At 44.2% G+C, this 27,069-nt stretch overlaps 1 protein-coding gene across 4 annotated transcripts in view; it reads right to left on the reverse strand.

Annotated features, from left to right (window-relative positions):
• DGKA (diacylglycerol kinase alpha) overlaps nucleotides 1-27,069 on the reverse strand; it is a 155,086-nt gene that overhangs the window by 32,499 nt on the left and 95,518 nt on the right. For 2 of the 4 annotated variants that reach the window (XM_083169190.1, XM_083169193.1), the window contains 9 exons: nucleotides 25,480-25,570; nucleotides 25,254-25,330; nucleotides 24,329-24,476; nucleotides 17,320-17,400; nucleotides 7,586-7,635; nucleotides 7,141-7,215; nucleotides 6,681-6,800; nucleotides 4,820-4,937; nucleotides 1,416-1,504 (listed from right to left, as the gene is read on the reverse strand). In XM_083169190.1, the coding sequence (XP_083025316.1) occupies nucleotides 1,416-1,504; nucleotides 4,820-4,937; nucleotides 6,681-6,800; nucleotides 7,141-7,215; nucleotides 7,586-7,635; nucleotides 17,320-17,400; nucleotides 24,329-24,476; nucleotides 25,254-25,330; nucleotides 25,480-25,552 (831 nt within the window). In that variant the 5' untranslated portion in view covers nucleotides 25,553-25,570. Of the gene's footprint in view, nucleotides 1-1,415; nucleotides 1,505-4,819; nucleotides 4,938-6,680; nucleotides 6,801-7,140; nucleotides 7,216-7,585; nucleotides 7,636-17,319; nucleotides 17,401-24,328; nucleotides 24,477-25,253; nucleotides 25,331-25,479; nucleotides 25,571-25,684; nucleotides 25,803-26,574; nucleotides 26,767-27,069 lie in introns of those variants that run through there. The other 2 variants (XM_083169191.1, XM_083169192.1) reach the window with 2 other exon arrangements.

The following is a 27,069-nucleotide window of genomic DNA, read 5'->3' on the forward strand; positions in this document are numbered from 1 at the left end:
AGCCTTCCTACGGCCGGCTCTGCCTCGACAGCGGGCACTGACAGAGGTATATAGCAGGCTAGAAGGCTGGGGGTGTGGCCACGGGGGGGTGTGTGTCTGTGATTAGGCCACGCCCCTACATTGACTATGGGTCACTATTTGCTATGCAATGTGACTTTGGGTCACTATGTGCTGAGTAATGTGACTTTGGGTCACTATGTGCTATGAAATGTGACTTTGGGTCACTAAACGCTGTGTAATATGAATATGGGTCACTACGTGCTGTATAATGTGAATATTGGTCACTACGCAGCCATTTCCCAGTGATCATTACCGCTGGTCTGCCAGCACAATGGAGAGGTGAGTAGAATGAAATTGGTGCAGGGTGTACAGTATGTGGGGCCCCCAGGACCCAGGAGACTGTGTGCACTGCAAACCTTGAACCAGTGCCAGTGGATGGTGGGTGTTGCTGGCTGCTGCTGTGATCTGTGCTGCTGGGTAATGGGTGCTGGATCAGAGGTGGAAATAGCAGCAGTGCTAGAGGGCACCAGGCCATATTTTGCCTAGGGCATCTTATTGGCTAGGGCTGGCTCTGGAGAAGAGAATGTACTCGCTAGGGGAGTGACAAGAAGTCAGCATTGGAGGATGTAATGGAGGGTGGCTAAAAAAAACATTTGGACCATTTTATGGGATGCTCAGTCTGAGACATCATTGGGCTGCTCAGGGGTCCATTGGTGCGGCTGATGTTCCTGATGCTGTGTCTTATGTATTTTACTATGGATGTTAAATGTCGGCAGTGGGTGTCTCTGTACACAAAATGGCGGCTTAGTCAATAGCATAATTTTGCAGGACCGCTGCAACGAAATCACAGTAGCTCAAGCAACTACATGCAGGGCCATCTTAATAGTATTGTAGGATCTAGGCAAAGCAATGTACTGGGGTCCCTACCCACCCATTAATGGGATTCTTTTAAAATAAATCAGAACATGCCCGTCCTTCAGTCCTGCACCATCTATCCACTTGCTTCCATACAATTAATGACAGTCAGCACTCTGATAGGTGGGTAGTTCCAGCCATCCACCAATCAGCATGCTGACAGCTATTTACTGTATGGCAGCAGGCTGGGAAGCAGGAAGAGAATGCTGCACTCTGATTGGTGGATAGCACCAGCATTCCACTAATCATAATGATGACAAGCCATTCACTGTCTGACTGCAGGCAGGGAAGCAGGAAGAGAATGCTGCCTGGCTGCTCTGATTTCTTTACTGTCTACCACGAAGCTCAGGAGGCAGATGCTCACAGCCCAATCTTGTCCTGTACAAAGGCCCCTAGAAGTGAGCTGCCAATTAAGCCCATGCGCTAAGGTGGCCATGATTTCATACACCTCTGACTCAGGCCCATAGTGTGTGACACTATACTGATTCTATAGAACTTACACTGGCATCTTTGCGGCACTTGGCATAGGTGCTGATGCAATCATTTGGTGCTTTCCGAGCACAGCGTTCGTGGACAGTAAACTTACAGACTGCAGAGAAAAGTGCAGATTGTACATGTTATGTTCTTACAAAGATCCAGCTCAATTCACTACTGTACCATATTGTGTCATTTACATTGATTTTTTTTTTTTTTTAATAAACCCTGTCCAAGTGATGCACAGGGGCACACGCTGCCCTACGGAGATTTCCTTTGTGCAGCACATAAAACATACCTTTATCACCTACAGTAATTGTTACATCTTTATGAGAGTTATGGAATCTATTAATTGGGACCTGGAGCAGAGAACACCTCGCCTAACATATTTGTGTTTAATAATGATTGCTTCCTTTTCCTTTGGCCATGACATTCTTGCCCTAAATCAATTATTTAGTTGTGTACTTTGGTCAATGTGGCTGATTCAGAGGGCAGTATTCAATGAGAAAAATTTGCCATGTTTTATGGTGAGTTTGTGCTTTTCTCGCATTGGACGGAGACTTTTGCTCTCAAAAAGCGAGCAACCCTATTCAATGTGCACTTCTCGCCGTCTTTCTGAGTGATTTTCGCCGTGTCTCTCCGTGCAGCAATTCTCCATCTTTTCATGGAGAAGTGGAATGTGAACTTTTTAAATAAAAGTTTTTTTGTTTTAATTTTGGTGTCAAAAAATCAGGAATTTTATTCTGTGAAGGGGCATGCTATTTTTATTCATGTGCTTATAGCACATGAATATATATTTTAATTTAAAAATATATATATATATTTTTTTATTTTTTTACACAGAGCAGCCAGCAGGGGGCCGGGAGCCGAGCCGCTCATTAGATATTCATATATTCACTGCACCCGATCACTACATATGCATCGGGAGCAGTGAATATACCCGGTCCCCTGCTGGCTCTGGGGGGGGGGGGTAGCTTGTGCTGTCTGGGTCCAGGGGAGCCCACCTCCCCCCCACATACGTTTTGGGGCAGGCAGGGAGACTTCAATCTCCCTGCCTGCCACCGTCCCACGGCTCCCTGCCGCGGACGCTCGTCCGCTGCAGGGGTTAAGATTCGCTGCGAGGGGCTACTCGCCCCTCCAACATTGAATATGGAGAGAGCGAGTGGCAGCCAGCCCTCCGGAACACAGCGAGTGTGCAGCGAATCCTAAACAGGATTCGCTGCACACGGCGAGATTTCTCATTGAATACTGCCCAGAGTTGGGAGTTGAGAGATTCAGAGTGATTAAAAGCAAGTAACCCTGGCAAAACCATGTTGCACTGCAGGTTTGAAAATGTACAGAGACATTTAGAATTAAGAGGGAAGTGTCCAAGCACAAAAATAAATTTCAGTGTTAACAAAACTGTTGTGGGCTACATGCAAAGGCAGTCAGTATTTACCCTGCATGCAAAAACAATCAATGTATTTGCTTCCCTTACACTGCAACTTGGTTTCTTCCAGGAGCAAAGTTGCTTTTGCACACAACTCAGAACCAGCCCCAAAAGATGTTGGAACCTATTTAGTGATCAAGTCTGAGCAGTAGGATATTATCACTAAGCATTCTTAAGCAGATATCATGTCCTCATTGTTTCTTTCTGAAATTTGGAAATTTAAGGACAAAGGGATTCTGAATATCAGATACCTTAACCTCTACTTGGTCAGTAAGAAACTAGAAAATTATATCCATGAATTCAATAACAAGTATCTCTGCACATAAAAATAACAAAAGTTAATAATGAACCCATATGGCACCATATAAATAAATAATAATGGTACTTGTGAGTTATCCGGGCGTCCGATTTTTTGATTGTATGCCTTAAGTTAAGGCATACAATCAGATGCGATGCGATGCGATATCGCATCGCATCGCATGCGACCATCGGATGCGATGACCCGATTTTTCCATAGGAATCAATGTTAAAATGATTCCTATGGAAAAAGGGGTCCTTTTCATACCCCTACTATCCAAGTGGGCATGGAGTTGGATATAAACCTGTGGCGAGCGTAGCGAGCCACCGAGCCCGAAGCGTGGCGAGCGAAGCGCGCCCCGCGAGGGGACGGTATTCTGTGTCCCCTCGCGGGGCTCGCTACGCTCGCCACGCTTCGGGCTCGGTGGCTCGCTACGCTCGCCACAGGTTTATATCCAACTCCATGCCCACTTGGATAGTAGGGGTATGAAAAGGACCCTTTTTCCCATTGAATTCCATGTTAAAATAGACTCAGTCCATTTTAACATTGATTCCTATGGAAAAATCGGGTCATCGCATCGCATCGCATCCGATGGTCGCATGCGATGCGATGCGATGTCCCGATCCGACCCGATTTAAAAATCGGACGCCCGGATAACTCACAAGTACCATAATAATAATTATTAAAAAAATAATACAAACAATAAAATTGTATTGGATAACCATGCAAATACCAAGACTCTAAAGTTGGCACTATAAACTTTATATCACCAATACCAGACAGCTGAGCCGATTGCACGGCATTATATTAAGAAATCAATACTTGATAAAAAGTTTGAATAGAATTAATTGGGTAGGTGGAATATAGAGTTGGTTATGACAACGATCACCTTCCATCTTCACTAACAGATTCCAGTGAAGCTGCAAGTGACTGATCGTATGGCCACATCTACCACACACAATGGAGGTCATTCGGCTTAATTCGCTTTGGGAGTCAACCAAACGCCGTCCGTTGCACACCGAGTTTCCCCGCCCGTATTAGAATGGATGTTTTGCATAAACATCCTTTCACAGCTTGTGTGCGGGGAGGAAATCATTCGATGGTCATCGACCATCGAAAGATTTCTACAGTGCTCGCAGATGTAAGACACCTCTCTGATGTCAGCTGCCCGCCCCCGCATCATCGGCAAACCACCATGGGAACGCCTAGCGTTTTCATGGGAACGTCCATAAAATGATGGGTGCTCCCATGGGCACGACGATTGACTGCCGCCCCACACCCCCCACCCACAGTGCTGTGTGTGAGCCACCCGCACTTAAAAAAATCTGCCATGGCCGCTTGCACCAACGCATAAATAATTATGCGCATGCGCAGTCGTGAAACATTGCTCACAATTGCGAATTCGCAATGGTGAGAATGAATCTGAATGACCTCCAATATGTGCCCAGATTGAACAGTGACCGGAAACAGTCTGGCAGAGATTCAGAAATATCAATTTGCAAATAGTTCTAATAGGAACAGAAGATGTAGAGTGTCAAATGGTCGCAGCTATTCCATTAACTATCAAAGGAATCGTTTATTTCCAGTTGCAAAGGTCTCATACTCTCAGATTCAAGAATTCAGACGCCACAGAGGCACAATGAGGAAATTGTGGTATTTGCAGCTGACTTGGCATAACATGATACATGGGTCTGAGTACTTACACGTGCAACACAGGCCTTGCTTCCTGACACCAAACAGCAGCGCTTCACATACATTACAGTACACAGGGCGGTTAAAATGCTTAAGACGCCACAAATGTTGTCCGTCATCTTTTATATTCTGTGCAAATTATGAATGAAATACAAAACATTGTAGTAAGAGAGTGGGATAACACTAAAATAGAAAACACGTCATCCTGCTTGATTTGAAGTTTGGTGCATAACTTTTTTTGCCTATTACCAAATACCATATATTTAAATACATATATTCCAGAGAACCATAAATGGCCTAAAATCAGTGTACAAAATATAAATATAAAATATATTATTAATAATAATAATAATAGGTAAATAAATAAAATAAACCAAAAATCTAATAGAGAAACACTGAGGCCGGTATTCAACTGCACGGCGAGCGCACGGCAGCAAATCCAGTTTTGGATTTAGAGTGCGCTCGCCATGATTCTCCATCCTCCCTGTCCGCCTCCAGCCCTCCCTCTCCCCCTATTCAACTCATCAGGGACTCGCTGCCCCTGACAGCAAATTTTTACTTCCCCGGCGAATGCTGCACAGAGCCGTGAGGACGGCGGAAGGCAGGGAGATGGCAGCCTCCCTGCCTGCGCCGCACACTGCATACAGCAGCAGGGAGGAGAAGGAGGGCTGGCGGGGAGTCAGGCAACAGAAGCTGCGGCCAGAGGAGACAGGGCAGGCGGGGAGGTGCTAGGAGCGCTGCGCTGGTCCTGCTCCATGCATGCTGCTTTCGCCAATGCCATTTCGCCCGCTCAAAAAAAGTAGAAAGGCATGGACGAAAATGTGCTATAGAACTGGAGAAAATGCTTGTGATTTAATACAGAAAAAGGCAAAGCGTTTTTTTGCCTGGCGAAAAGTTTGTCCGGGATTGAATAACCCCTTAGTCTCCTAGCACAGTGGATTTGTGCTGTTTTTCTAGGATCGGTTGATAAGTGCGGCATCACATCCCTTCACTAGCTGCAGGAGATCATATTATATTAGCCGACTATAACTAACATTCTGAGCACAAGGACTCTATACAGTGACTTGCTCATTATATATTGTTTTATGATCCTTTGATAATCAACTGCAAAATCACATAATCAGAGCCGCTATCTATAGATCGAAGTTATTATTAAAATGATGGGCCTGATTCAGACTTTCTCGCCCAGCAGCGAGTGTTCAGAACCCAGTGAGCAGGTAAACGCCGCCCGTCCCTGTGCATGGCTGCAAAGGCGTTCACCTTGTCAATCACAAGGGGGACCCCGCGCATACACATAGAGGACCGCGCATGTGCGCAGTCTTTCGATTATCGGATGGGCTGCATATTCGCAGCCCTCTGAATGGGTCTGTGTTGGGCCCTATGTCCCAATATTTTATTACGAATTGTCACCAAAATGACCCTAAATTGCCCGAGATAGTCATATGATATACACTAATATATAATACTGACACAACAAACAATAAGGGAAAGTTAGGTTCAATCTGTATGAAAACAAACATTAGGAAATATTGTTTAATGTCATTTATTAGTTGTTTTTTTCACCTTATGATGAATACTGTACATTTGGATTTGTTTAGATAATGGCTCTGATTATGTGATTTTGCCATTGATCACCCCATGATCACGTGTTCTGTATATTAGGTTTACATTCCTTATGAGAACAATACCTTTTGAACACTGGAATTTTATGGTATTTTGTGTTATTTTGCTATTTTCTTAAGCACTATAGAGGCTCTTACAGGCACAGTGTTAGTGATTATTGGTGACTGGTCTCGTGAGTGAAGTCTGACTGTTCTCCTTATTTGCTATATTCTGTCTTCTTATACCCAGCGTAACACAGTTTATACTTACTGCTTCCATTCCCAGAAGCACCAGTAGGGGCACTGTAGTGAGTCCTCCTTTCAGCCACTCCTCATAGGAGACAGTGCCATTACCATCATAGTCCACTTGCCTCATCATCTCTTCTAGCATCTGTAGGAGAAGGAGAAGTATACAGAGGTCATTAATTCCCCCTTAAGCTCCATTGCGGTCCTTTTGCATTTGATATTGCCTGCGATCCCATTCCCCACTGCGGGATCTGATGGATCCTTGGTGCAGCAATGATAACCTCCAACTCTGATGCAATGCACAGGGTAAAATGCAGCTAAAATAAAACAAAATAACCTACACCTACGTGAATTACAGATAAAATAAAAAACGTTGTGAGGGCATCTAACAACTTCCGCCCTCACTGAACATCACATCCTGCAATCAAAACTGAAGGGGATCTAGTCTCTACCACAGAGGAATGGGATATTCCCACAGCACTTACCGGCTTAAGTTCTGTGATATCCCAGTCCAAGTATTCGGCTACCCTCATCATTTGTGTTATAATCCGATCTACCTCCTATTATAATGAAAAGAACCAGAACATTTTTACACAAAATACAGACAGTCAATTTCTCAAAGTTAGATTGTAGTGTATGAAGCTGAGGGGTGACAAAATACAAATATAAATTATAAAATGAGAGTCTTTTAAATTGTTATGGTTTAGGGCTGCACACAAAATAGAATTTAATAACAGTAATTCCATCCTTCAAACCGGTTCCAAAATGTCCTTTTAACACTAATGCAGATATAAAATGTACATACAGCCGGAGTATACTAAGACTGGCACATGCTATTATTTCATTTGAATCTTAATAAAACAGTTACACCACTGATGAGAGGTATTGGTAAGGATACGAAACCAAAAGTAGTAACACATATAAACTCACAGAACTATCCAGAAGTCCATTACTGTCTTTATCATACAATTTGAAAGTGACTGTAAAAGAAAAAAAAAAACGCATTACAAAAAAGGAACAGTTTATCTGCATAATGAAATTATAGAACACTCCCACAATGGAGGAGATAGTTTAACACCTGTGCACATGATCTGCCCTTGCACCCATAAAGATGTGTGATCAGTCTGTTATCCAGAAGTGCATCTAGGTGCACAGAGAGGAGGAAACTTCCAAAAGAGGCGCAACGAGACAAACTCTGCATTAGAGTCCAACCTTTTAACCACTTAGAAGCACCTTTTTTATTAAGTAACATTTTTATGGAACACACACCTGTAATTTGCTACATAGTAAGTGACTGACAGGATTTGCTTCTGTTTTTGACGGTTGCCGACCCTCCCGGAATTTGCGGGAGTCTCCCGAAAATCGGGTCCTTCCTCCCGGCCCCCGGAAGGGTGGGCAACCCTCCCGGAATCAGGGGGACCCCCACTGAGCCCCCCGATCGCGGCATTTATATGCCGCAATCCGCGGGTCTCAGGGGAGGGGGCCGAGCTAAAACCCCCGGAGAGGATTTTTTGAAAGTCGGCAACCCTGTTTTAACATATGTTATGAATGGAAGCACTGGTTTTGCCTATTACATTAATCGTAAATTATTTGAATTGGTCCTGGACTCCCAACCCAGGGCACCCCTGCAGGTATCCTGATACTCCCCAGGGTGCAACACCACCCAGTTTGGGAACTACTGCTTTAGAGATTGGAATCTTTGTAACAATAAAGTAAAGGATAGCGTGTTCTACAGTAAAGCTGCTTCCAAAACTAGCTGCATACTTCCTTCTGACAGAAAGATGGCGCTCTTCTACTTTATATAATCAGAGCCAGAGTACAACTAGAATATACAGAAACATGCAAATATCTGCTACAGTATCATCATAAGCCCATTTATTATAGCAATCATCAGCACTAAAGGAGTATGCGATAAGATATTAGCATGTTTTAGTTACACACAGGTTCTGTATTGTTTATAGAAGGAAGCCAAGTATTAAAAAAAAAAAAAGTAAGTTGTGATTTAATGTGGTGTTGTCAAAAACAATTATTTGAACTTACGGAGCATCAAATATCGCTTTAAAATTATTTAAAATTCTAGATCCGTGCAGAATTCTCTGTGTAAAAAGTAAGAAAAATAAATAAATAATAAATAAAAAAACTGAGTTTTGGATGCGTCCCATTCAGGGGAATATGGGGTCTCAGGCACCGGGTCTCAGCAGCACAATAGGGGTGTATTTAGCAAGGCTCAACGCGTTTCCCCGGATGTGACCTCCGGCTTCTTCAGGAGCGAGTATATCAGTGTGAGTTCTCAGCTCACTATTTATACCTAAGGACTGATTGTCCATGACATACACCTGAGTGTGATAACCATATAAAAACTTTAAAAAGCATGAGAAACGTCTCTAATTATATATAAAAAAAACTTTTATATTGAGATGGAGGCAGTCATATATATATAAACAACTTTTCATAAGAATAAACAATTTTCTTTTCCACAAGTGTAAATTTGCGGTCATGTGACCCGGAAGTACCATGCATTATGATCCCCCTTGGGATATATAAACATGAAAACTGGGCATCAGCATATATTTAAATGCGCGGCCTTAAGCCAGGGTGACCAGGGGAGTGAAGAGGGCCGCGGCGTCACGCACCGATTGCCGGTATAGGTAACGCGATCGCCACGGAGCCCCTCTGCTTACCTGAACGCTATTCCGTTGTTGCCCAGCAACCGCTCCCGGTCACATGCACGTCACATGACCCGGGGGCGTGCTGGACGGCGCACCGTGACGCGTCCTCTCTGCTCTGGAGCAACACAGTGACGCTGGTACTCTTCTCTTGGAGACACGCGCGGCCTAACATGAGAACAGCCAGTTCTCGCGAGCCTCCGTGCGTGAATAGGGCGTCATACGCCCCTACCTCCAGAGCAGAGAGGACGCGTCACGGTGCGCCGTCCAGCACGCCCCGGGTCATGTGACGTGCACGTGACCGGGAGCGGTTGCTGGGCAACAACGGAATAGCGTTCAGGTAAGCGGAGGGGCTCCGTGGCGATCGCGTTACCGATACCGGCAATCGGTGCATGGCGCCGCGGCCCTCTTCACTCCCCTGGTCGCCCTAGCTTAAGGCCGCGCATTTAAATATATGCTGATGCCCAGTTTTCATGTTTATATATATCCCAAGGGGGATCATAATGCATGGTACTTCCGGGTCACATGACCGCAAATTTACACTTGTGGAAAAGAAAATTGTTTATTCTTATGAAAAAGTTATTTATATATATATGACTGCCTCCATCTCAATATAAAAGGTTTTTTATATATAATTAGAGACGTTTCTCATGCTTTTTAAAGTTTTTATATGGTTATCACACTCAGGTGTATGTCATGGACAATCAGTCCTTAGGTATAAATAGTGAGCTGAGAACTCACACTGATATACTCGCTCCTGAAGAAGCCGGAGGTCACATCCGGGGAAACGCGTTGAGCCTTGCTAAATACACCCCTATTGTGCTGCTGAGACCCGGTGCCTGAGACCCCATATTCCCCTGAATGGGATGCATCCAAAATTTGGTCGTTTGAAATCTGTTGCTGCTTAAAGGGACACAGCCATCTACCATCTTCAGAAGTCCTCCCTGGAAATAACTGGAGTTCCAGCTTTTGGGATATCTGCATTATCCCTAATCCCAGTCTCCAAAGGACATTACCACCTGAGGGGAGTGCCATACCCCCGCCCGTCATAGGGCCCAATTCAGGACTGTGATCCCAAATCTGGCATACAAATATCTTCCAGACCGACCAGGATGGTAATATAAACTTTACAGCACTTTATCATTCTCAGCTAGTACTTGCAATTATCGCTATCCCAGTGAGATAATACCTGGCTCATTAAATGCGTTCAAGGCAAAGTTGGCCAAACATTTAATGGAGAAAAACATCCATGGGTACAAATAAGAAATATAAATTGTCTGTAAAATACCAGAACCTACCAAATCAGCAATGGATATCTATACCAGGTTGAACTAGATGGACGCAAGTCTTTTTTCAGCCTTACCTACTATGTAACTATGTAACTATGTAACAAAGGACTCTCAGTCATTATAGATTTAGTGTGATTTTATTTATGTGAATGTTTTTTAATAAATTGTTTAATTTTTGAGAAACGTCTGATACAATTATTTGGAAGCAGCCAGCGCAGGCACAATTCTCTTTTATTCTTATACTGTATCATTAGGGCCTGACCGCCCTATGTCAGCCGCTGTTGATTTGCGCACCACACATCTTTCTCCATTTTGGGAACCAGGACTGGGCCAAGAACCCGGTACTGGTAATAAAAATACAGGGGGACCCAAGGTCTTTATTTCCCCCTGTATTTCTGCAACCATGACCGGCTCAAAGAACCCATGGCTGGTTATGCTTGTGGGGGGTCCCCACACGGTTTTTTAAAATGATTTATTTTTCTATTTTTTACAGAGAAGTATCACACAGATCTGACGGATCCGTGCAGGCTTCAGCTTAGGGTGCCGGACAGGGTCCCGACAGGCATTTACCTGACGTCGGGATCCCGACTGTCAAAACACCGACAGTCGGGTTCCCGACGGCCACCTGCTATTTTCCCTCGTGGGGGGTCCACGACCCCCATAGAGGGAGAATAGAATAGGTGGCGAGCGTAGCGAGCCACCATGCCCGCAAGGGGCTTAGTTGCGCTCACCATGCTGTCTGAGTCCGGCCAGTCGGGATCCCAACATCGGGCTAATTAATGACTGTGGGGATCCCGACTGTCGGACCACACCCTCAGCTAAATCCGCATTGGAAATGTGGAGTATTTTCCATTTGTATTTTCTGCTGAATTCTCTGCCCTAATTCAGCAGTACGGATGTTAGTAACGGAGCATACCACCACAGAACTCATGGCCATATACTGCCTAGTTCTATCCATGGTGTACTCATTTGTACACCCAAATTCGTCTGATAGTAAATCAGCCCCTTTTAATGGCCTTATTTAACATAGAATGGGTAAAAATGGGTGCAATAGTACCCATTTGATCTTAGTAAATTTCCCCCATAGGATCTATTTACTATAAGTCTTGGAGAGAGATAACATGAACAGACATACAGAACCATCCAAGCAGCTCCTATCATGTCACAGACTGCGTTTGAAAAATTATAGGAACTGGTTGTCTTGAACTTCATCTCCATCCAAATTATTGCTCTCCAAGGCTTATTAAATAGACCCCATAATGTGACCATTACTATGCAATATCATACTTGCCGACTTTTCATCTCCCCTTTGCAGGAGACCGGGGAGAGGCATCGCCAGGAGAGGGCAGCAAGCTCAAGCCTCACAGAAGCAGGGGGGCGGTGCCATCGCCAGGAGGGGGAAAGGGGTGGTCCGAGGGCGGAGCCACAGACGGGCGGCACGATCAGGGGGGTGTCTAGTGCGAACGTGTCATTTTAGCCCGCCCCCTGCAGTGCAATGCCGTGTTCGCAAAAATGACGTGTTCGCATCATTTGACCTGCGGACCCCCCCGCTGGGAGGGGGGTTTGCGGGAGCTGAAGGGAATTGCGGGATGGTTGCCTCCCTTTCCGGGGGCCGGGGGGAGACCCGATTTCTGGGACAACCCTTTGCAATCAGTGGCGTAGCTAGGTTTGGGGCGCCCCCCCCCCGCCGTTAATGGTGGGACGCCTCCCCCCCTCCCGCCCGTGCTGCCCCCCCCCCCCCCCCATCGCCGCAGGCTTACCTGTCTGCGCGTCCCAGCTCCCCTCCTGGCTTCAATTAATTCTATGCAGACGGACCACGATAACATGGCCGCCCCCATACCGCAGACAGTTTCAGAGAACTGTCTGCTTTATGGGGCGGCCATTTTATCGTGGTCCGTCTCCATAGATTTAATTGAAGCCAGGAGGGGAGCCGGGACGCGCAGACAGGTAAGCCTGCGGGGGATGGGGGGCGGGGGCATTACTATAGCACCGCAGCCCCCCGCGCCCCCACATGCACAGCGCCCCCCCCCGCGACCGCGGGTGCTGCGGTGCTATAGTTACGCCACTGTGTGCAATATTATGGCTAGTAGTAATTTTATCTCAGCACAGTAAGATCAATATTTATATAGCTTATGACTAGAAGTAACTGTGTGTAAAGTCCTCTTTTCTTGGATAACGAGCAAGGCTGACTGATATATGGGAGATTTGCAGGTTATACATATGTTTCTGACTCATAAAGTGTAGCCTGTTACTCATATTATATCAGATATAGGCAACCACAAAGTTGTAAAGAAATGTAGCATACACTGGAAGAAGAGAGACAAACATGTATGTACAAGCCTAGCAGAGCAGCATGAATGAAGTGGAATGCATGCAGTAATGTGTCTTGCAACTTTCTTCACCAGGAGTTGGAATCGTCTACAGCAACTAGGTCGACAAGCATTAGGTTGACACCACTAGATCGACAGGCAGCAAGGTCGACATGGGTCAAGGTCGACACAAGCATTAGGTTGACATGGGCAAGGTCAACATGGGGTTTTTCACAGTTTTTTTTTACAGTTTGAAGTGCACCGCATCCCCTCGCATCGCTCGACACACTATTTTATTCTCCCACCATGCCCTAGTGCATGGTAGGGCATGAAATACCACCTGTCAGCACAAGTCGACTCAAGTCGTGTCAACCCAATGCTTGTCGACCTAGTTGCTGTAGACGTAATGACCGTATCCCCTTCACCAGCACTGTACTGCCCCAGGTGGTAAACAAGAGGAAAGCAGAAAGCACAAACAAGGATGTTAAATACCCAATGCCTTAACATACACCTGAAGCTATGCCACATCTATTGGAGTATGGTTCAGGAACAGGAAATCATAATTGTTCCTCTATCATTTATATTTACAATAATTACACCACTTCCTTTCCTATAATTTATTCATATTCACACAATAATGAAAGTTTACTAATAAAAAGAATGACAAAACAAGAAAATAGTCCACTTTCTGTAGTTTACCTTCAAGTAACATAATGCTCAATATACCACTGAGACAGTCACAGAAGTTAGGTGACAGAGTCTGACATGTGTACTGACCAGTGTCAGGCGCTATTATGGGAGACTTCACAGGAAGAGAGATTAGACAAAGAGAGCTGAGGGCTGTATGTTTACTGAGCCACAAAAAAATCAATATGTGAGCTTCCCTACGGTAAGAGAATGTGCTGGATATATCCAGTGTCTCTAGTCTTAGCTCTTCCTGCAAATAGTGGAGATTTGTGACTCCATTCTGACAATACTTACCCGGACATGTGACAGGAGGAGCACTAGTTTTAGCAACAGCCGATGCATCGAACATCAACCTTTTTTAAGTAGATAAATTCTATCTAGACCAGGGGTCCTCAAACTATTTTGCTCTGGGACCCCATCAGACAATAGAAATAATGATGGGAACCCAGCAAGTTACTGCAGAAGGTCATCATGTTACATGTGTAGTCAGCAGACAGCACATACATGGCAGCATTGTGGAGGCACAACATGGTGGGAGGAGTCTAAAATAACAGACAATTAAAAAAGATTATTCAGACTCCTTGAATCACTGCCTGAGATGAGAAAAGTCATCAGCCTGATGGTCAGCAACATGGAGTCGAGACCCCATGCTGAGAAGGTCGGCACCCACTTTGGGGTCAGGACCCTCAGTCTGAGAACCGCTGATGTAGAGCATTTCATCTACACTTCACCAATTCAATGCTGTCCTTGATAGAGGATTTGTGTCTTTTCCTAACCTGGGATGTCATGTCTGGGTGTGAATTATTAGGCCCACTGTAACTAGGGGTAAAAACACCAGGCTTTTGCTCGCCTTGCTTCTAGCATGTTGCCTTGCTCGGCCCACTTCACCATTCCCAATGCTAATCTACGTGGATCTTAAACAATGAAAAAGTTATCTGAAGGAAAAAAAATTCAAAAAAACACATGTTGACCTTTTCATGTGTTGACTACTGCTATGTTGACCTATTGCTTTTGTTAACCTTTTTTTAATGTTGACCTACTGCATGTCAATCTTTTCCTGTCGAATTAATAGCGGTCAATCTATTGACTGTCTACCTACAGAACTTACTGTCTGCCTAACAGCCGGAACCAATCATGTTCTATAGAACCTACTGTATATGCATCCCAAGCTATGGATTACTATGAGGTAAAACTTAACACAGCTGCTCACTATTCTTTTTGTGTTTTATCAACATTGTTGCTAATTTAGCCATTTGGATAATTTATATAGAGAGCAATAAATTACAACAAGGACGTGAGATAGGGCTCACGTTCAGTGGTTCAATGGAGTATGACTAGATACAGTATAGCTGGGTGACGTTCTTTCTGTTTATTGCAAAACGTTTGGGGTATAAGTCTTGCGGTGATCATTACACTTCAGGTTGAGGGGAATGCAGGGCCGGATTAACAATGGGCCTGATGGAGCTACAGCTCCAGGCCCACTCTCTAAATAGGCCCATTTTGTAGCTGAGGGCCAGAGCTTTCCAACGAGCCTGGCACTGTGTTGCTAGCCTCCCGGGAACCAGAGATACCGCCAGGCAAAGCTGGAACGTTTTGCCCATAGGATAACATGGAACCCGCTAATTCCAACCCCACCCGGTTCCAACGGCTGACAGTTTCCCCCTCCGGCATCACAGAAGCTTGCGGTTGATCTCAAATTGCTGGGCCTTCAATATGATACCAGGCTGGTCTATATGGGTTCATTGGTTCTAGAGATATTGTGGGTAAACCGATTTTTTTCATTTCTGAAATGTAATTTCATGGCTGTTCATGTTGTTTGAGGGCAGATTTCTCTGGAACCAAATAGCCCAGATTCACGGGACCAAAATTATTTGAAGCCCACATGAAAACGGGTCAGTTGGTTCCGAATATATAGCTGGGGGGGGGGGTATCTCCCCCTCAAACCAGAAAATGCAGGGATTAGGCTGGTATAAAAGGGGCCAGCCCGGAAATGGCCCTGCATGATCGTGGGACCATATTATTGAGTAAGTCCCTGCATTTTATGGTGTGAAAGGGGTATTATTTCAAATAGCCGGGACCTGCAGTGCTCTGAATACAGCCGGGCAGCCCCCTGTTCTGTCCCCCAGTTACTGCGAGCATGTATTCCCCTTTGGTAATGAGCATGTAATCCCACATGGCAATGAGCATGGAACATGTAACAAAATAGAGGAAAGGCTAGAGATATTGTAGGTGCACTCCTGGGTCTGTCATGTGGTCTGCCATATATATCTAGAGAGGGGTAGCACCACAGCTGTTAAAAATCACAAAAAAATATAAAAGAATAAGAAATCAAAGAAATATAAATTGAACAAAAGAACAGCAGGGGATCACATATGGTCTGAGCAAAAAGGAATACTCTGTGCGGAATTAAACACCTCCTCCAAATGAGCATGGAATCCCTGGCAATGAGCATGGAACCCCTGGCAATGAGCATGTAGGTAAGCAGCACTTATGTAGCATAATTTTTAATAGGCATTATAGTGTTTGGCATAATACGTAATGGACATTATGGTGTGTGCCTTTAATATGTAATGGGCATTATGGTGTAAATTTTTAGTGCGCGCCGAAGGCGCGCAATGCCCCAGTGCTTCATTGCTCAATTTGTTTTGTATAGTGTTTATTTTGGGTCAATCCATGTGTCAAAATGTGAATTTTGCCTTAATCTGTGTGACATAACATGAATTATGACTTAATCCATGTGCCATAGTGTGAATTTTGGCTCAGTCCGTGTGAATTTTGGCTCATTCCATGTGGCATATTGTGTAAGAGGCAAGTACAGTATAAGGGGGTTACTATTGTGTTGCATGATTTGTATAAGGGGTATATGGTGTGGTAAACAGAGGTGAACACATAAAAGGTGCTGAAATGTTGTCTACCATGTTTCGGCTTTCAGTATTATTTTTATGACTGGAGTGCCGCCTCACCCCGCAAGTATCTTAGGGCATCGGCATCCTGCAGGTGCACCTTTGGAGGGCACTCGCCAATATATGTCCCTGCATTTTTCCTATGCCAGCCACCTTCCTTTTCCAGGCATATATAATTCGTTGAAAGTATTTAGACAAATAGAGACACACCCATGAGCAGACCACCCAACCAGAACACTGGTCACGCCCCCTACATTATTAGGTGCTGGCCACAACCCCTATCATTGCGCATAATAGGCCCTTGATAATTTTCAGCTCCAGGCCCATTTAGACCTTAATCTGGCTCTGGGGGAATGCTATACCTTAACATAAAATGTTTAATTTTAAAGTGTTATAGATTGTACATTATGAATTCCTGAGTGGACATTACTGATTGGTAAGTGTTCGGGTATGAACCCATGGTTGGGTACATGCAGTGAGGGTCTGTGGCTCGAACAAGACCAGGGATTAAGGCAGTTAAAGTTTGTTGCTGAATATATATATATATATATATATATATATATATATAAAACACTAGTAAGCCTGCTTGAAGCAAAAGCTTTGAAAGCTAGTCTGCTACCTTCCGTATTTGTGCATGTGTGAGAAACATGTAGTTTCACTCTCTGCCTGCAGATGGCAGTGTTTCAGAGACTCACGGACACTAGACATATATAGATGGTAGGGAACAATACCAATATTCAAAAATCCTTGTAAAGCTTTTCTCCTCATCCTCAACAATGCTGAATATAACTGTAGAACATTGCTACTTACACTCAAGTTTGTCCTCAGCCGTCCCCCCTTCCAGTAAGGAAAAATAACAGGACACATCATTCAGGCTGATCCGGCCATTTTCTGCAAAGGGAAAACATGGCACAGAAATCATGAAACCATGGCACTACTAATGCTGGAGAAGCGATAGTGATACTTTTGTCAGATTTATGTAAGATTGATGAAAACCATACAAATCGCTATCATTACAGGAGCAGACACATTCAATAATTACAGTGTGGTTTGAAAATTGTGACAGAATTGCTTTCACTTCTCCACTTACAGGAAGCTAAAACACCTTGGTTGTTATGAAAATACATCTTGCACTATAATAGTCACAATTACACATAATGAAGGACTAAAGAAAAATAAAAACAATTTCTTTAAAGGGAAACTGCCTATTGTGAGCAAAATACAAAACAAGTCATTCGTGTCCGGAACAAACCACGTTACCATGCAAGAGGAGAAAATACATTTGAATATTTTCTGTGCTGGGTAAATACTGTCTGCTTTTGCATGTTGCCCACAAATACTGGGCAGCTGCAGTTTTACACTGTAGTTAGGATTTCAGATTGAACCCCCCCCCCAATCAAAATCTATGTGCGTGTAACATCTGCCCTACCTTGAGTGCAACATGGTTTTGTCCAGTTGGTTGCTTTTTTCTTTAATCTTAAAAACATAAATCAGGCCCATTGTGCCAACAATCATGTTCACAATGTAACCTAAACACACTGCTCGCCAGGCCTTGGAGAAAGCATGAAATGTCCTAGGAGGGGTTTTTCAGAGGTGGATGCTAATTGCTACATTTAGTACACAGCTAATTCTTCCAAAAATATGCAAAAGCCACAGGAGAAATCTTGAGCTACTAGACACCGACTGCAAGCTTCTGTGATCGGCCGCTGCGGCAATGTAGCATCGGATCAGCTACTCAGAATATCTGGTGTACGCTGCAGCGGCCAATAAATCTGCATCAGAAGATGCAGACCCTGGCCTCAGAACACCTACAAAATAGGGCTTACATGTCCCAGTTTTGTCAAACGTTCCCGGTCAACGCTCCCAGCCCACCCCCCAAACAGCTGCAGCATGTCAGTCAGGCTAAGACATCCAGGACATAGGGGTAGATTTATTAAGCCCGGTGAAGTGATAAAGTGTCTGTTGTTTACCACCGGCCAATCAGCTCCTACCTGTCATTTTTCAAACCAAGCCTGTAACTTCACAGTTAGCAGCTGATTGGCCAGTGATAAAAACCAGACCCTTTATCAATTCACAGAGCTTAATAAATCTGCCCCAACGTTAGCGATCTTGCAGAACTAGAGCTGCACGTGCGCAGTATGACATTTGCACATGCGCAGATCTCAATCCATCGGAGATGTGTGATATTATCGGATTAATCTCTGAATCAGACCCTTAAGCTGGGTACAAAAAGTGATAACTGCCATGGAACAGGCTGGGTTTGAAAAATGACATTTAGGAGCTGGTTGTTATTCACTCTCCAGTTTATCACTTTTTGAAGCTTTATGCATCTGGCCCTATGGGTGGAATGTAATAGGGTGTGAGTATCAGAAAGTGAGAGATTTTGGGGGAGTTTTCCCAATTTTTTAAAGCGGCAATCTATTACATCGCAAAATTGACCTGGTTTATCAGTGTAAATGATTGCTGCGGTAAAAAATTATATTGGTTCGTGTTTTAAGCACACACAATTCACAAGCCCCCCCCCCTCCCCCCCCCCCCCCAAAAAAAAAATCTGAAAATGTACAGATTTTTTTTTTGGTACTTGTATATTATCACGGCGCCCCCGATATTAAGTTGCACGTTTTTTTTTATCGCATCGCATGCCATCGTGTGCCATATACCGGATGCACTGCGATGCGATGTAAGCCCCCTATACGATGTTAAATTGTATAAGCACCCTAATGGGTGCTTACAATGTTAAATGCACCCCCAACGCCACCCCCCAGTATGAACGTGAACCCGAAGCGTGGCGAGCGCAGCGAACCCGCGAGGGCTGGCGGTACGCGTCCTCCGACCTTTTCATACCCCCACTATCCACGCTCGTCACACTATATAAAATCAACTTACGCCGACGTGGATAGTGGGGGTATGAAAAGGTCGGAGGACGCGTACCGCCGCCCCTCACGGGCTCGCTGCGCTCGCCACGCTTCGGGTTCACTTTCATACTGGGGGTGGCGTGGGGGTGCATTTAACATTGTAAGCACCCATTAGGGTGCTTATACAATTTATAATCGCATTGCATTGTATGCCATATACAATGCCATACAATTTTAACATTGTATGACATTGGGGAACATCGCGGGACATCGCATTGCATCGCATACCATCGCATGCCTTATGGTCTGCGATGCGATGGGCGCCGTGATAATACACAAGTACCTTTTTTTTTAAAGCTTCTCAATAAGTATTGCCCCAGACTTCGCATTGCCATACAGACTTTAGATTGCATTAAAGCAACAATGAAGACATGAAGACTATATGGCTAGCTGAAGTTGCTTTGGTTGGAATGGCTTTTTCGGTAGAAGCCTGCCGCTTAGTGATTAACAATGCAGTGCAAGTTTTTCTCTCCAATAAATCATGGTACTAAGCCAGTTGTGGCCAATCATACAGCAGCAGGAGCTTTGATTATCTGTCCTTGGCGCTGCACAGAAATTGTCAGCTTGTAACGAAACCATAATAATCAGTTCCTTAAAGAACATTGCCTGTCATGAGGATTGAGAGTATCTACAGTATAGTCAGCTGTGTTGCTAATTTCCCAAGAGGCGCGGGGCACCAACTCGCTGTCACATTTAAGAATATGTGTTCCAAGTGATTAGACAGATGTAGCTACAATAATATGTACAGTATACAGTAGTAAGTGTAATACTAATATGTCAGCCAACAGCAGTAATGTATGTATACGGTATGAAGTATTAATAGTATTGTGCGTTGTAATGATCACCATTTTTACCGGTAGCATTAATGACTAATAGTGTCACTGAGTGTAGTTTGTACATCACCTGGTGTAGTAGTGCCCAATAATCCCTCGCTTCTTCACTAATATGACTTTTGCATCTCTAGCAATAGTACTGCCACAGTGGCATTAAGGGGGTTATTCAGATTGGCTTGCAAAGCACATCTGAGGGCTAATTCTGGTCTGCTCTGTAAGTTGCGAATATCGCAGCTTACCGAGCACCAGAGACGCCGCCCGCCATCCGTCTGAATGAACGTTACTTGAAACATACTGTAGTTGAAGTTCTGCTACCTGCTTCTACTTGGTTATTGTCCGAGACCAATCATAAGCCATCTGGGAGAACTTCATAAAGTATTTTCCACACACCCCGGAAGACAGCTTGCCTTCCATTATCCAGTGGAGGGAGGAGATCAATAATGTGTGAACGCTGCCTAACCACAGTATGAAACAGAGCCTTATGCGGGGCAGAGTGCTGGAAGGCTGCAAGTAGCCTGTAGGCTACCAATAAGGGACCAGGGAATTAGAGTACACTTAGGATAAAACAGGCTGAAAACAGCTCTGTGAGTAAGCCTGTCAGCTTTGTACTGAAATTATGTATGCATCACTATCTTTATGCACTTTACATCCTAATTATTTTAAAAAAATATAGAGGTTAGTGGAAAATTATTATTTTTTAGATGCAGGAACCTTAAATTTACAGAAATATACACTAGCTGTAATAATGATTACATGTTATGTTTGTATATAGGAGTTGCAGTGAGGGTATCCTGTACATATGAACTCTGCCACTGATTCAGAGATGTACGTTAACTTGATGTTATCGCACATTTCTGGTGATCTGAGATCTCTGCATGCGTAGGCGGCACAATGTGCAAGAGTATATTTTGTCATGCGATGCTGCTCACAGTGCCCTGGACACCAGCTTTATTGACAGGACACGGCTGTTTAGGGACCGGCAACTTAAGAGTGTTATAGATTTTGTAAGCGTGTCTGCGTCTCCTGACACAGCTTCACTAGCCCGTGGCTCAGTCTGAATGTGGGCACTGTGGAACCGGCTACGCTTCTGAGAACACAACATACCCGTGATACTCCCAATAAAGCTGCGATGGGACAGATATTTTTGTGTTCATTTCAGACCTCTCAGACACCCCCAATAACAGCCATCATATGTGGCACAGCAGTTTTCAGAATAATTTGCAATACTCAGTAGCAAATAATCACATCTCACCTACATCAGCATTGTGTTCACTTAGGGGGCGATGCAATATTTTGTTTTGTTTTTTTGATGCTGTGAACCGGGTTTAGCAGTGCATAAAGTCCTGTTTGGGACTGCAAGGATACTGCAAGCAGAAATGTTGGCGCCGGCAGTGATCACATTCGAGTATCAGAACAATTGAATTGCTGCCATTAGGCCGGTGTTTAAACAACAATTTAATCGCCCTCTTAGCATCCACGTCTGAATCAGGCCCATCATGTGTGGATTTGCTTTATATTTGAATTATTATAGGCCGTGTGAATTACAACGCTATACAAAGTTATATAAGAGGAATGATTCATTAGCATATATGTACCTGTGATTTCAAACAAAATAAGTATTGCTGAATATAAACATGTCGGCATTCTAATCATTTTTCTCCTGTTTTAACTCATGTTGTACAAATACATCAAAACGTGATGAAGGAGTGTCTATTTCGTATTGGGGTGCTGCACCCACTCCATATAAACATCAGCACTGTATATTTGATACTCAGGTTCCATCTTCCTTAGTGGTATATGTTACTTCATCCATATGGTACAGATATTTACATCCTCATTTAAGGAGGATGTAATCAAAATTAAAATGTATCTGTTGGTATGCATACCTCCCAACTGTCCTGCTTATCGCGGGAACATCCTGGTATTTTGGGACATTCCCGCGTCCCTCCCGCCGCCGGCAGTGTCCCTCGGCAGGGGGGGGTTGGGAGTTTTTCTCCTAAGTGATTCATATGTAGGGTGCAGCTTCCCATCAGTGTTACCCTGCTTCCTGTTTTGTTATTTTTATTTTATATGTGGACTATATTGTAAGCATCTGATAACTGTGATACTGCTAAATACCAGCAATCTTTAGTGCAAATGAGTTAGTTAATTTGGGTATGGATCATTAGGTCACAACAATGTTGGTCGACAGTCATTAGGTCGACAACATTAGGTCGACATGAGTCTATGTTGACATGCAGGAAGGTCAACATGGGTTAAGTCGACAGGGTCATTGGGTCAACACACACTAGTACACGACATGGACACTGAAACATAGCACCGCGTCCTCTCGCTGCACTCACCACGCTCGGCACACCATTTTATTCTCCCACCACACCCTAGTGGATAGTAGGGATTGAAAGGTACTTGTGGATTATCACGGCTCCCACGATGGCCATCGTATGCGAAAAAAATCGCATCGCATGCGATGCGATCGCATACGATTTTTCACTAAAAGCATCCAAATGCATTGGAATTAGTATGAAACATGTTCAATGGCCCCCAAATGGCATTTTTGAGGCTGTACCACCCCCACTATCAACGCGAACCCGAAGCGTGGCGAGCCCGCGAGGGGCGGCGGTACGCGTCCTACGACCTTTTCATACCCCCACTATCCACGTCGGTGTGGAGTTGAGAACAGAAAGTGTGGCGAGCGCAGCGAGCCACCGAGCCCGAAGCGTGGCGAGCGCAGCGAGCCCTGAGAGGGGACGCGGATACCTTCACAGGTATCCGCGTCCCCTCACGGGCTTCACAGGTGTCCGCATCCGCTCGCCACGCTTCGGGCTCGGTGGCTCGCTGCGCTCGCCACACTCTGTTCTCAACTCCACACCGACGTGGATAGTGGGGGTATGAAAAGGTCGTAGGACGCGTACCGCCGCCCCTCACGGGTTCGCTGCGCTCGCCACGCTTCGGGTTCGCATTGATAGTGGGGGTGGTACAGCCTCAAAAATGCCATTTGGGGGCCATTGAACATGTTTAATACTAATTCCAATGCATTTGGATGCTTTTCAGTGCAAAATCGTATGCGATCGCATGCGATCAAATCGCATGCGATGCGATTGCATACGATTTTGACAAAAACGTCAAAAATCGGTAAAAATCGCATCGCATCGCATGCCACTATATATGGCATGCGATGGGAGCCGTGATAATCCACAAGTACCGATTGAAATACTGACTCACGGCACATGTCGGCTCAAAAAAATTGTGCAAAACCCATGTCGACCTTTTGACTGTCGACCTAACCCATGTCGACCTAACCCATATCGACCTAGACTCATGTCAAGCTAAACGCATGTTGACCTAAAGACCAACATACTGTGACCCAATTACCATATCCCGTTCATTTATCCTTGTTTTTCTATATGTAAATTGGTGACTATGGGGCAGATGTAGTGTTGATAAAGTGGAAGGTGATACTGCACCAGCTAATAAAATACTAACTGTCATTTTTCCAAACACAACTGATTGGCTGGTGCTTTATCACTTTCCCAGACTTAAGGGATATGGTCATTAGGTTGACCCTATTAAGGTTGACATGCATTGGGTCGACCACTGAATGTCAGGCTTTTGGTCAACACATGAAATAGGTCAACATGGGTAAGGTCGACAGCGTCAGAAGGTCGACAGCCAAAAAGGTCTGACCCGGGATCGCGATCCTCAGTCCCACACCTGTTTTACAGCACCACCAGCTCCCAAGTGCCTGGAGGGATGAGACCAGGAAGATCTGCAATCTGAATCACAGTGCCTGATTGGTCCTGTTGTATACACCAAACATCTGCAGTTAGGTTACTATGACAAAGAAACATTAATTTCTTGAACCACTAAATTGATATCTTAACTTTCAGAGTAGTACTAGAGTGGGAGTCAAACAGAAACGACCTAAGGCAGTCTGACAAAAAAAAAAATGCAATCAATAATTATACTAATAAAGTTTTTACTGTTTCTCCGAAAAAAAACCAACAATACATATGTTTGTATCTGTCATCAACATTATACAACAGAATCCTATGCACCTGACTTCAAACCTACCCTGTGACCCATCTGTCTGGGTTTCCACTCCATCAGCATTGGGTACTGCCTGGAAAGACATAAAGAGCCGCTTGCAGAGATCTGGAGAAATGGCATCTGCTTCCAGGTATGTTCTCATGAAACGCTGAAAGCCCTCGAAATCTATTGACTGGGGGGAAAAAAAGTTTTAGAGACATGTTAGTACTGTATAGAAATCATAACTTTATGTTAAATGCAGCCTGGGGGGGAGAAAGCATTTAACATGTTCTACTGGCAGGCAGTAAAATCTACATTTGTATCCATTCTCTCCTTTCAGCAGGGAGGCACTTAGGACTTGTGGTTTTCTTAAAAGCAGCAGAAATAAAATAAGCATTAGAGATTTCACACTAATCCTACAGATTGGTTGAAAAACAACACAGTATACTAGATGTTCTTCTATCACGTATAAGCCACTGCAGCGGGGCATTTATTTATTGGGTGCAGTTCTAAGTATTTTGTCATACCATCGCCCTAATTTCATATGTAATGTCACATATATATAGAAGTATTAGCTGTTAGATGTATGTATGTATGTACCAATTTATGTACTGTTCCCTTTTATTCCAATACAGAGTCTATTTTTGTTTGCAGTTGTTTACATTTCAAGTATGGCTGAGCTGCTGCTAGAATTAAGATGATTATTTCATTATTTAAAGGGCAGATGTAGAGGACACAGCAGGCTGCGAGATAAGTTAGCAGAGAAGGTCCCGTGTTCAGACTCACGATAAAAGCCATAGCCAAAAATATCTGATCTTCTTATAATAATACCATTAAGTTCTGGAAAAATATCCTGATTTTACTTTTAAAGCCATTCAGTCCCTCAACCAATCTGCTGCGGAAAAGGCAACCACTGTGTCCTTATCTAGATGTAATTTGCAAATGAATAGAAATCTGCAGACTATCTCACCTCTTCAGGTAATTGGTGACTTGAGGTGCCCTCTCCATAAAACTCCTGCAGCACATCTTGAACCTTTTTGGTACTGTCTGGAAACAGAACAGCATTTGATTGGAACATGCATATTCCTGGCACTATCTGCACCTGGTCCTCACTGTCTGGGACCTCTGAGGATCAGCAGACCATGAACCTGAAGCACTGGTATCTACTGAAAATAGTATAGGAGATGTTTACTTACAATCAATGTACTTCTGCAGTTGGGTGAACTCCTCCGGGCTCAGGATTGCCCACTCCTTGTTCTCCTCACTCATTCTGGCTCTGCGACAACCCTGCGGCAACACAGCAAAAGGAGATAAGCTGATCCAAAGCGAGGAAGAGAGGATGTATAATGACAGATAGAGGATGCTGCCTGGGCATGAATGGGGTGTGATTCTGGATCAAACCTTGGATTACATATTAGCTGATCTAACACATTCTCTCCGAGTTTTCCAGAGCCACTATACTGCTGCTGTAATAATGAGAAAGAGACAGATTGAGTGGCAGTGTGACAGTAAGAGAAGGGGGGGGGGGGGGAGGCAAGAAGAGGAATGGGATGGAGATAGCACATACAGCCTGGAATACACACGGAATATGTGCTCAGGATAAGAACGGGTGCTGAAAAAAAAAAAAGGAAGGCAGGAGGGAGATGAAATTACTTAAAAGAGAGACACAAAATATAAAATTCCAGGTGTGAGCGAATAACTGCTATTAAAGAAACTGTCAGAGAGAGAGAGAGACACAGAAGACAGGGGGAGAAGAGACCCAGCAGTGACTGTGGGGTGTAGTGCAGAAAGGAGGAGATTTCAAGATTTAAAGACAAAGGTAAGTAAGAACTGAAGACCGAGCACAGACCCCGATCAGAATGGAATTCAGACTGATTAGCAAGATCGAAAGTCTGCATTTTCTGCAAGGAAACATCCACTGACAGTTTCTACATCAATGATGCTTAGAAGAACACACTATACACAGATCAATCCCACATGGCTGAATAAGGGCCCTTTCTTGGGGATACCCATTCTACACCAATGTCGAACAACATATTTAACTGATGGAGAATCTCAGAAGTGAAGATGTGCACATCTGCTGTAATCTGAGCAACAGGATGCAATGAGACAGGTCCTGCACTCCGGCTGACATCTATTTGTAGAGAAAAGAAAGGTTCTCCGGCTATCCATAAAATAAGCCTCTCCAGGCACTTATAGAACGTAACAGTAAGCCAATCACCCCAACAGAAATGATCCTATACGACATCAAACATTGTTTTCCCATAAGTATCATGTCTGGGCATACTGACCTATGTGACAGAAAGGGCAACAAGTCCCGTCCACAGGGCGCACAGGACTATGCTCCTAGTTCCAGGTGTAGTGAGCAGATGTCACAGTCTGCAGATAATTCCTAGGAATAGGGAACAACATCCCACTCCTAATATGACAGGATTCAGCTCATCCGCATGAGTCTTCCGTATGTGAGCACAATGCACATCTTACACAGCAGCACATTCCCTTCTGTGCGATCTCCAGACTCAAGGCATGTTCTAACAACCACTTATTTATAAGCCATGGCAGCATAGGGAAATAATGACTAGATCATGCTTGCAGCACACAGAGGGTTAAACCATTCTCATTTATAGGAATCAACTTAAATATTTAATGCACCTTTCCTGAGCATTTAAAAACAAGAAAGAAACACTTGATTTTCACCATATTTCAACTTCACATCCGCCTTTACTATTCAGTGAGGCCCTAATGTGATTAGAAGAGCGGCTTTTACGGTCAATAGGCAGAAACCA

Source organism: Crinia signifera, chromosome 2, assembly GCF_055691185.1.
Source record: "Crinia signifera chromosome 2, ASM5569118v1, whole genome shotgun sequence".
Classification (NCBI taxonomy): domain Eukaryota; kingdom Metazoa; phylum Chordata; class Amphibia; order Anura; family Myobatrachidae; genus Crinia; species Crinia signifera.